This window comes from Carassius auratus, unplaced genomic scaffold (assembly GCF_003368295.1).
Source record: "Carassius auratus strain Wakin unplaced genomic scaffold, ASM336829v1 scaf_tig00215416, whole genome shotgun sequence".
Lineage (NCBI taxonomy): Eukaryota > Metazoa > Chordata > Actinopteri > Cypriniformes > Cyprinidae > Carassius > Carassius auratus.
This window is the reverse complement of record NW_020528079.1, coordinates 1,841,266-1,853,723: the sequence shown is the minus strand read 5'-3', so window position 1 is coordinate 1,853,723 and position 12,458 is coordinate 1,841,266. Positions and strand designations below refer to the sequence as shown.

General features: G+C 37.3%; 1 protein-coding gene across 5 annotated transcripts in view; it reads right to left on the bottom strand.

Moving 5' to 3' along the window:
• Window positions 1-2,811: 2,811 nt before the first annotated feature.
• The window catches only part of LOC113094688 (paired box protein Pax-7), a 46,533-nt gene continuing 36,886 nt past the window's right edge, over window positions 2,812-12,458 (bottom strand). For all 5 annotated transcript variants that reach the window (XM_026260297.1, XM_026260296.1, XM_026260298.1 and 2 more), the window contains exons 8-9: window positions 8,012-8,261; window positions 2,812-4,881 (exon numbers count right to left, since the gene is read on the bottom strand). In XM_026260297.1, coding sequence (XP_026116082.1) covers window positions 4,766-4,881; window positions 8,012-8,261 — 366 coding nt within the window. In that variant the 3' untranslated portion in view covers window positions 2,812-4,765. The remainder of the gene's footprint in view (window positions 4,882-8,011; window positions 8,262-12,458) is intronic.

Here is a 12,458-nt window from a genome sequence, read left to right as displayed (position 1 = left end):
CAAGGTGAAAATTGCATTTTTTTAATTTAAATTGTTTCCTGCGTGATAAGCCATTATCTAGAAAAAAATTGTCTTTGTGTATTAGAGTCTATACCCAGGCGTCACGCTTTGTTAAGAGCTGACTGCTTTCAGAAAGAGGGTTTATGTATGTATCTCCACAGAATGCAACAGCGCCTGCTCATTATTTTCATTCTGTAGTATTTCGCCTCCATTTTGGATTATTAATATGAATAAGTCTGCGAGCTGACTGTAGATTTCGCGAGCAACCTGTAAACAGGCCCCGCGACTTATCTCTTGGATTTATACCTGCATGTTCACCTTGAAATCCTGCCTTTTACCTTACTTAGGTGATATGGCATGGAGGACGGAGAGAAATAGACGCCGCTCGACATTAAAGAGAGATACGAATGAGACACATTGGTTGGAATAAAAATGTTGACTGCACCGAGACTTTTTTTTTTCAGTAGGGTGTATTGAGAGCCTTTTAGACCGAGCGGGGTTAAAACGACTGCCAGCTTTCTCACAGCTTAATTTGGCAGTGATGCTGGAGTGTGGAGATTAGAGTCTGGGGGCAAGGAGGGGCACACCGAGGCTTGGTTGAGGGATGCCAGGGTTACTATGGGGGACTATAATCTTGCATTAGGTGCCTGGATACAGCAAATGAAAGACTGGGTTTAAAAAGGGAAACTTCATGTGAATTGCGAGGGGAAATAAAATTGTTTTACCCTATTGACATCTGTAGGCATAAAAAAAAAAAAAAAAAAAAAGGATAGGCTAATTCTTCGTAGAAGCAGAATATGGCGAACAATGGAGTCTGTCAAAGGGATACATTCTTCTCTCTGTGACAATCTTCTGCTAAGCTCTCTACTTACCGATCTAAGTTTGGTCTATTAGGCAATCATGCGATCTGTCGTGTAAGCTGATTGTAGGAATGTGGAATCCCTTCGGTGAAGATCAGACACCCGGGCTCAGGTACATAATGTATCCTGGAATAATTATGGGATTTAAGGACATGTTAGGCTTTGTAAGTGCTTTCTTTGTTGCGTTTTCAAGAGGTTGACACCGCAGTTCCTAAAGCATAATAATAACAGCCAAAGGAGGGTGCGAGGGGTGTCGTGGTGAATTCTTCAGACATGTTTTAATCAGTCTGTACCTCGTGACATGTTCCTACATCCAAATAACAACGAGTGTCCCAAAATACTCATTATCATGAAGGCACCACATCACAGATATTCTTTAAAACTCCCCCACTGGAATGTCAGTTCTCTGATTTCATTGTCGATATTGGCTATTTATTCACCTATTCATTTAGTCTTTTTAAATGATTTATTCGTTTGATTTAGTTATACGATTAATCATCATATTCATCATAATAATATTTGGAAAATTATCGCATGCGATTCAGCTATTCCTGATGTAATGTGATGTCATAAAATGTCATTTCAAACATTTCCAGTATATTCGTAACTTTTTATGACTTTAATTTGTTGAATAATAATATAATATAATAATATATCCTAATATAATGTTATTAATAAATTATATTATTAATACAAATATAATATTTAATATAATATACTTGCTTATTTATTAATAAAAATAATATTATATTAAATATATATAAATTGTCAATGTAGACATATGTCTACACACACACACACATTCATGACAAATGTCAGACATCAAATAGTGATTAGATTATCTGGAAAAAATATCAATATAAGATATAGCTAATAGAGTATAAAATATAGTCAAAATATAATAAATGAATTCAGTGTTTAATTCTTTTTTTCCATTTTTTCAGTCTTTGTATTACATTAAAAAAATCCCACATTTTTTTTATTTTTTATATAATAATAAATATAGCTAAATAAGTAATAAAGTAATAAATAATAATATAATAAATAAATATTAAAAACTGTTTGGCATCTATAACTGTCAAAGTCATCCCAGCAGCTGCTCCCCTAACAGTAATTTTGGAAATAATCGGAATGGATATTTTATGACATCACGCCACGGGCATCTGAATCATAAAAAGGATTCCTCAGTGGAAAATCACATTGCAGAAGCATTCCCTCACTGTGTGAATATGTTAAATGAACCCAGATGGCAATACTAAAACTTGTTTACAATGTATTTCCCTTTAAAGATCTTAATTAAACACGGAGAGTTTATAATCCATCATCAGAGAGGATAGGATGCTCGTTCTGATGGGAGGTGCAGCACACGCTTGCATCTTGGGCCGTTAATGCCATTACACATTGGCTGGTCTTCAGTGCCCCCATAAGAAACGCAGTAAATGCCCTGAGGCCCCTGCAGCTCTTCAGTGAATGAATGCAGTGCTCTGAAAGTCTCTGTTGTGACACTGTCTGCGACACTTCACTCTATTCACTCCCAGCGCAACTCAATTACTGGAAACTGATATTTTTAGTATCTTAAATCACCCCAACTGTCATGATGCTCTTGACTTCAAAGTGGCTATAAAAATACAGCATTGTTCAAAGATGGGGATTAAATCATGATTCTAGCTGACAGCAACATCAAAGCAATGAATAGAGTGTATATGGTAAATGCCAATTACAGAAGATGAGCATTTCAGATTAAAAAGCTCTTTATAAATTTAGTACTAGATTGTAAAGCAGGACTACATGATACATCTGGCTATGTATCATCACTGAGTCAACTATTAAATGCGTAGTAAAATGCTTGAGTGTTTTTAAATAGAAGACATATATATGCCCCGTGAGCATATATTTTTGACTATTGCATGATCCATATAGTGGGTGTTGAGAAAGTAAGAAACAATCAGTGTTTTTTGTTTACTTTTTTGAGCTTTAATCCATAACAGTATGCCAGCGCTACAGTAAAAACACCAACAGGCTGAAGGTAGTAAATGCCAATACAAGTTCCCACTACGCTAGTATTTCATACAGCTGAATAAATTATGCCATGATAATATACACACATGCTGAACGGAAATATATCAAAGAAAATTACATATGCGCAAAAAAAAAGGTAAACAGTGAAAGAATAAAGATCAACTGAGGTTTGAAGATATTTGGGAAAGGTGTATCGCCCCGTCGGATAGTGCTTCAAATATCCCAAAGGTAGATTAATGCTTGCAGCAGAAATGAGTGCAACACATTAATTTTTTTTCACATTTTTTTTTTTCTACAAAATATTTTAAGTGATAAAATGGAAATGTCCTCATTCTTAAGTTGGCACATGGTCACGTGCTCATATTTCTTTTATTTTCCTGAATATATGGCATTTTATGGCACATATAGTGACACTGGAGCACAGTTTAGATTCAGTTCATCTTAGCCACAGTCTCTGAAGTTAAAAACACAGCTGATAAAAGGTGGAATAAGGAACCATGGTGGCAAATATTAAATGTAAACACAGAATCCATAAATGTGGTCATATATTCTATCTCTCAATGTAATATTATGGAGAATTTTTTTTTCTTCAAAACAATTATTCAGAGACCTTCACACTTTTTACTTATATAAAATGGCATAACTTCCAGTAAAAGTCCACTTCTTTCTACAAACAGCAAAAAAATCAGATTCCCATTCTACAGTTTCACTTCAGTTCGTTTTACAGTGACCACAGAAATCAATCAATTTTGTTATGAATTTTTTTTAAAAAGCAATTTAGTACATCCTCTTCCTAATTTCTGAAACATTATTTCACAAATCACCCTTCAGCCATTCATTGGTTGATATCTGATTGTTTTTAAGTTCTTGGATAAATCGATATATATACTGTATCTATACTTTCCATGAAGAGCAGAGAAGCATATGGGAAAATACATCAAAAAGCCATAACATGTTAAAATTGGCAGTTGCCAACAAGGGCTCATTATAATGGTAATTATAGTGACCACAGAGAAGAATTAGTATGTGTTCATTGCAAAAAGTACTTGCCATTTGGTCATATTATTTCACAAAAAGTGTAGGTTTTTAAGACAAAATAACCATAAATAACACTAAAAACCCTAAGACACTTTCCACCCACAGAGAGCAGGTCACAGACTACCCTTTTGCCCAACATCAAGCCTCCACCAACCCAGATGCCTCACTGACCAGCCCAGGTTTTGTGGAATGTCAGCTTTAATATTTAAATGAGCAAATTGTATGCATTGTAGCTTTGCAAACAACCTGCCACACTGTCATGTAAATCCATTAGAAATGCAATGTTACAAAGCAAGGCCTTGTGGTTAAAACAGAAACAGGAACTAAACGTGAGAAAAATTCAAATGAAACATGTAAACAAAGAGTAATTACAATAAGTAAATGCAACAGCAATAGGATCAACCACATTTATCATACAAATATAATTATAATACCATCATTTTCTGTAAACGTCATGGTCCGAACAGTTTGGAATGGGCAAGTGGCTGCAGCTGGAGCCTATGTGTGCTAACACTGGATGTCGATGAGCAAAGCTTTAGTGATTTGGGCTCAGACAATTGATGCTCATTTTCCCTCGGCTTCTTTCTGAAGCCCTGAAAGGGTCTCTTTGTTGTGAAATAGAGAAAGGACTGGGATGAGTATGGAGATGCAGCACAATAGTGTCTGTTTTTTATGTGGAATGGCTTTTGTATTCACGCTGCTATAGGTAGAAAATCGAAGACTGCCCATGATTTTGTAACTTCTCTTGGTCTTGTTCACTCCTAGTCAGATGGGCCATATGTGGGCACTGCAGAAAGAATGGAGGGATGCTGGTGAAACACATGGGAGGATGTTCAGTTTGAGATCCATCAATACGCCTGTCCCGTCTCCACCTGTAGCAGTCCGAGCACAGCCGAGTGCTCTCCGAGCTTCATCCTTCTCTGCGTGGACAAGCTCACATTCTTAGCCAGGTAATCCACCGCAGCTACACACAAAGATAAAAAAACAATCAATTAAATTCTCGGTGATATGAAAATAATACGCAACAGTGACAATTTTTGCCTAGACCTGTGAAGTACATGGAATCCATACATACAGTTACCTGAATACACCTGTTCAACTATGAACGAGCTAGAATTTTTTTTTTTTTTTTGTCTCATTAAAAAAACTAAAATTCTTTAAAATATATATTGTTTGGCATAAGGTGAAAATCTGTTGTTGGTTTTTTGTTTTGTTTTTTGTGGCAAAAAAGTCTTGGTGTAACAGACTGGTCTAAGTAAAAGTTAAAGATTTTAAGAGAAAATGCTGTTTGGCATAATCTATTTAAATGTATATCTATATAATCTATATAAATATATATATATATATATATATATATATATATATATATATATATATATATATATATATATATATATATATATATATATATATATATATATATATATATATATATATATAGTTTTTTTTAAATGATAAGGTTCAGTACAGTTTTACTAAAAGGTTACACCACTTCAAAATCCAAATTAAAATGTATGAAATCAGCATGAATACAAAGGTTATACTTGTACAACTTCGTTTTAGGCAGCTTATTTTTATTTGATGCATCTTAGCAATTTAAAAAAATTAATAATGATTAAGTTTGGGGAAATATTTTTTTACTTTCAACCTTTTTTTTCATTTTGGCTTGAGTTTCAGAGCAGACACTTCCACAACACACTGCTGATTCCAGAGACACAGCACCTGTTCCTCTCTGTCACTCATTCCTGTCAGAGCGAGTATTCCTCAGCCCACTTCTCATTATGTCTGTCATCCCTCTTCTCAGAATTCCACACTTCCCATCATATAAAATTATATTGTGAAATACCAGTCTATTCCATCCATCCATCTTTCTTTAAAAAAAGCCACTCAAATTGCCACACAAAAAATGTAAAAAAAAAAAAAAAAGGCCTTTTCAAATTATTTTGAATGCAATTGGTTGGGGCTGAAAAGTTGGTGAAGCTAAAACTTTTTCAGCTCTACTGAGTAGATTTAGATAATGAGTCCACTTGATTTTCTATGCCTGTGAAAGTTGTTACTGTTGATCGAGATATGTATCTGTTCACCTGTGCAAAATGCAACAGAGAGAGGGGAGAGACGGCTGAAAGAGTGCAAGATTACCATCAGATAGGTGTAGCACACAAAACGGTGTGACTAACATTGCACCTGGGGGCACGGCTCACATTGGATTGATCTGGAGTCTGGCTTCGCTGGGAGATCTTTATCAGGAGCACGTGTCGACTCTATCCCGTGGGCTAATCCAGGGTCAGAGGGCACCCAGAGTCCCGCTCGCAACCCAGGACCTCAGCATTGATCTGCCTCCCATCTTACACTGTTTCAATTTAAATACATGAGCTAAAGACATTAAGGGCATTCGATTGGTGGAAAAAGAAAAAGAAGTGAATCGTGTTTAGGGTTGCGAGGACAAACCAAGGAAGTGGTGCGGCGGAAAATATTGAGGAAGCTCCAATTAACCCCTCTAGCCATTTCCCTTTCAAAACAGAAAAGGCCTTCCTCGCTGAGTCCAACTGGCATCGGTTTACTTATTAAGTTAGCACTGTGCTAGCTGTAACCTTCAGGTATTTATTTGCATAGACGTTTCCCACCCCCATCCTCAGAGCTGAAAAGGAAAAAAATGGAAGTGGAAACAGTCAAGCAGAGGAGGTTAAACCTGAGGGCTTTGCATTTGCGAAAGTGACAGGATTGAATTCTTGCTACCCGAGAGTTTTTGGAGTTGGCATTGCGACCACAGCCACTCCTTTTCCAAAATGGCAGTAAACACAGTGATCATTTGATCAAAATGTCAACAGTAATGACAAAATGCATCACGACGGAGACGTCTATGATTAATGGATATAAAAAGGCGAGCATTAGTGCACTAGCATTAGCTGCTGGCATGTCAAGAGCCTCTGAAGTTGTTTGGTCGGAAGCCCTTTGATTATTCCAGTCGAGGAGGTGTCATTTGAACCTCTCCTTCCTTTATTCATCATTAGCAGAAGTGTTGAGGAGGGGCAGAGCAAGGGTATGTACTGACGGTGCCAGACATGTGTCAGTGTGACAGTAAGCGCAGCACGTTAACGTTTGTAAGCAAGAGTAAAAAGGAAGCTGTCAGGGAACGGTGGTATGTACGGTAGCAGATGCATACCTGTGGGTGGGCAAGCTGTCTGTACAGGAGACACTGGTGCTGACAGCTAGCAGAGAGAGTAATCACAGCTCATTTAACCTCTCTCCCTCAGGAAGCCTTTCTCTCCTGTCAGCCCCGTTTACTCTGTAAATCCCGCTCAGAATGACTCTCTGCCTTCCCTAAGAGGAGCACCGAATCTGCTCTCTGACACTCACACTGAAAACACACAAACACACGCACCTCTACAAAGTGCGCCCTTAAGCTTTCTCCCGAATCTCAATGAAATATTAGACAGGTAGACTAAATCAGTGATTTCGCACCCCAGTGAGCACTTAAAAGAAAAGATTCTCAAACATTAAGATTCAGTACAAGACTAAAACTAAAATAGTGGGATAGGATATAGTGCATTTTAGTGCACAAGTTGTATTGACTGCTATTATGGTGCTTTTTTTAGAGAGAGAGAGAGAGATTTTGGAGCTTTACAGCTCCTGTCTTTTAATAAATGAAAATAAAGTGGCCAGGATATTCAACTTAAAATTGTTCTTTTGCATTTCATAGAAGAAATATGGTTTGGAACAACACATGATTCCGAACAGATAGATAGATATATCTTGTTTTAGCTTATATTTGTCTTATTTTAAACATTTTAAGTCATTTTGAGATTCCCCCTTAAAAGGTAGTTTGCAGTGGCCCTCTGGTTGAGAACCATTGCAGTATAATAATAAAAAGAAATTACTATTAGGAGTTTTAAAGGAACACATTTCATGTTTTGTGTCAATGAAAGGGTGACTTACAGTTACATTTTTACATTTACTCATTTAGCAAATGCTTTTATCTAAAGCGACTTAATTATGAGGAATACAACTTGAGTCCTACTGATGGGTATGTAGGGATAAATGCAACAAAAAAGTAATTAATTTTCACTATAAGTAAAGAGGAGAGAGACACGTACTCTGGCCGTACTGACTGTACTGGTAACCCGCAGTGACAGGGTCCATGCTGTAGCTGGTGGTGCTGTACGTAGGGGGGCAGTAGGACTGGGAGGAGGGCAGGCTGTCAGCGGTCTTGATGGGCTCAGAGCGATGGCTGCAGCTGGTTGAGATGGGGTTGGAGGCCTCCAGGCCGCTGTGCAGGGGGGAGATGGAGAACTCATGCTGGGGCTGAGAGGCCATGGCGCTAGGGTTGCTGAGGATGCTCATCACCTGGTGGGTAGAAAGGAAAGAGAGTCAGGATCAGCAAAAAGGTATGGAGACCACTTTATCATTTGCAGTAAATTGGTTTCCCGATTCATTGTTGGTCACTGCATGTCATGCGAAGTTCAAGGCTTCATCCTTGAAAAGGGTTAAACATCTTCACAACGACCCCTATCCTGCATCCCAAGGGAGCATTTACTAGGCTGAAAACAGTGTCAGGGTAAATAACAGACACCAGGGTAGAGCTGGGTGGTAGAGGGGGGTGTTCAGAGAGTGCCGGGGTTGTCTGTCCCGAGGCTTTTCTTCATAACAAGCTCCCAGGGAGAATTTAATCTGGAGCCTTCAGCCATCCCAAAGTCTCAACCCTCATGAATGATTAAAATAATAAACACTCGTATTAGATGTCCTCAGAGATTAGACACTCTACAAGGTCTGTCCTTGTTTTGTTTAATATTGTTTACAGCAAATGTAAGCCAGTAAACTCTACTAGTAAATATTTTAATGTATACACTACTGGTAAAAAAATGTGTGGAATCATTATGATTTTATTGAAAGAAGTCTTGTATAGGCTATATTTGTTTGATCAAAAAAAAAAGAAAAGAAAACCGTAATAAAATAAAGCAAAAAAAATATTTTATTTCTTTGATGCAAAGCTGATTTTAACTTGCTGATTTTTAAAATTGTCTGATCAATGTTGGAGACGGTTGTGCTGCTTGATGCACAATAAAAATATTCTATTCAGAAATATTATTTAGTATTTCTTTATTTTCTGCACCCATCACATTTAAAATCTGTATATAAATTGCAATTTGAAAGTCACGCTGCTGATTATGTACCACAGAATGCAAAAAAACACCCTAAAAACTCATTTAAAATATATTATTTACACATATGAACACATATAAACACCCATTAACAAAAATAAAAACACTCGTAATAATAATAACTGAACCATTGTATATGTGAAAGGTTAAAGTCAGAGTCATTCAAAGCTGTTTCAAAACCAATGTGAAGCATACGGATAGGGAAACAAAAGCATGTGAATGGAGAAACAGAGGGTCAGGGACGCTGCATGCAGAGGTTGCTCTGCCTGCCACATGCTCCCCATCTGCAGACTGAAACAAAGCAACCTCCTGAACATCAGGTTCACGTTGTGGCTCACTACGCCCCGCTGCCCTTCGGCCGTCTCAGGACCCAACCTGCTAAACCAATTAGCCCATCACAGAGCTGCTGCGAGCAGAATCAAGCCCACATGCGCCACTCAAAACAACATCCATGGGCTATTTGTTGAAGTCTGATACAACCAAGGAGATGACAGAGGACTTCTGAATGATCAGCTGCGTATTGGGAAATAAATCAACATACTAAAACAAGGCATTGGCCCACCAGTGTGCATACATTCTCAGACATGGCCTAAACAGATAAGTTAATTAAGACTAATATCCTCCCGAAGCTTTCAGGAAAATATGCAGCACTTGAAACATATTAAATACATAAAAGGCCAATTGAAATGGAGCATGTTGGACTATACAAGTGTGGAAAGTCCCTCCTCTCATGTGATATATGATATGAGCAGGCCAAGTAGACCTGTGATGAAGGTGGTAGAGAGAGAGAGAGGGAAATGTGTTAATTAATGGGGGCAGCACACGGCAGGCTTTCACGCCACTGAGCGCTGGTGTATGACCCTGGACACGGGGGCGATGAATCAGGGGCAAACCGCCTGCCCGACAGGGGGCTGAATGGGCAGCTGGAGGGGAGACAGACTTAACAGGCGCTTAATTTGAGGTTTGATTATATTCAGCTCTAGACGTTAAATGAAATGCCCCTCACAGGACTGTATGTGGCACTATTATATTGTTTGCATGGTATGCTTTTTTAAAGTCAGCATGAAGTAAACTTCATTTATTTTTTCGAATGCACATTATTTATTTTATTGTGAACAATTCACATCATGTATAGATTTCATAAAGAAATGTAATGCATAATTCTGATGATGTATGATGGATAAACCCCATCCCTTTCTAACAATACACTGCAAGCTGCCATTAAGATTTGTCTCCATCCAATCAACAACTCATGTATGTATAAACCTAAGTCAACACCTTACTTTTTTGTTCTTTTTAAGAATCCTTTTATACACCGATGTGTCACAACAGAGTATTAAAGGAGACAACATTTTGAAAAGACATTTAGTCATGAGACAAACACTGATATCTGACCTGCAGCATACATTCACAATACATATTTTTTCAAAGCTGTTACAGAAAATGCTTGTTTCAATGTAACAACTTGGAAGAATTCTGTGAGTGAGTGAGTGTAATGAGTGTAACAAAATAATGTCCATATGGCAGAAATATAATTCAAGTTATATGGTTATCTGTATCATTTATTCAGATAAGCAGGTAAAATAAATGTTTTAGGCAGCAATAGTAATGATTACAATATAAGTGTAATATTGATAGTTTTGCATGTCGATCCAAAGTTGGCATCACCTGAAGCCTTTTCAGTATAGGATAGACATGCATATTGTCTCAAATTCCATTGTGCTCATCACAAAAAGCCATTATAGGACTTTGGAAGACTTCAGAAAAAGCTGTATGTATCTTTTTTATCCTCCAAAAAATGACAAAAACTCCATGAAAGCACATAAAGTTTTCCATACGACATAAAGACACTATAGTCCAAGTCTTCTGATGTCATATAGTAGCTTTTAAGTTGCAAAATGTTATGTCCACGTGACTGCGATCAATACATCATTTTTAAAGTGCAGCATAGAGATTCAGGAAAAAATTATGTCAAATGGGTTTGGAAACAAATCAGGATGAGTTAATAGAGCTAAATAGTAATCTTGGTTGTGAAATAATCTTTTAATGTTTATATTTCTGTTCTTCTGTCCATTTGAACTAGGAAAAACGTGAATTTCCAGAAAACTGCAATGAAGTTAAAGTGATAATTCTGTAATCCTCTGTATTCCCCAAATACTGTCATTTCACTGTAATATGAGGTAATTTGAGCTAATAGTAAAGCTTGAGCCAATGTAAGTTCAGCAGCTCCCCAGGAGTGGAGTTTTAATCAGATGAGCGGGGGACGCAAACACAAGGGGTGTCAACCCAGAATGTGGGCAGAGAGCGCCGGGTGCCTGACACCTCCATTCAGCCCTGCACTTAAGCAGCCTGTAGCCTGGGTGATGCCATTATTGTGCTGGAAGACAAATTATTCAAATCTTCACATTTAGCATAACCTTATTGACATCAATTAAAGTGGCAAACGGAGAATATTCCAGCACAGTAAGAGGTAGAGACTGGCTTTTTATCACGAGAGGCAGCACGTGGTGAGGTTATTGTCAGCTCAATCCTCTCGCCGCACAGCACACCGTGGAGAGGCTTGCCTTAAACCGCAGCGCCCAGCCAGCTGTAATTAGGACATTCAACTTAAAGTGCACACGAAGCCACAACACAAACACTAACAAACAGCAGGACGGCCTGTGAACTCTTTTCATGGGCTACTGCACTCACAGTGGGACAACTGTAAAACAGAAGGGGCAGAAACCACAGATTCTGGCTCTGTTTTAGAAAGGGCTCACTTATCAGCCACAATTTCTGTCGTGGGAATCACTGTGCTAAAGTTGAGTTTTTTTTAAGAAAACTTCTTAGAAGACACTGTAATATTGTTCAGTGCATGAAATTAAAGAATAAATACAGGTTAAATGATTAATATAGAAAATAACACTGTCATATGATAATGATAATATATTTGGGTAAATAAAAAATTGAATGAAATAATACTCTAGAATATATATAAGTTAAATGATTACTATATCGCTTGTACCATTGTTGTAACATAACACAAATATCCAAAATATCGTTGTCACTTTATAAAATAAAATACATATACTGTAGAGTAGAAAAAGAATAGTTCATTATATTAAATAGTACATTTACCCCATAGACTTTTCATGTTAATATCAAAGTGCATTTTTTGTGGTTTAATAATTCAAAGAAGTTGTTTCAAAATCATGATGAGAGAATGATACATATGCAAAATATGGGTTGAAGAAAAAGTTTAAACTTTCAATTGATAGAATTCTGTTTTATGTTGGTAAATTGTGTACATAAACTTTAAGTATTAGTCAGAGATTCTGTTAAAGGGCAACATGAATAAACTTGGATAACCTTGCCTGCAGATAGACTTCAGCCGAGTGGAGTC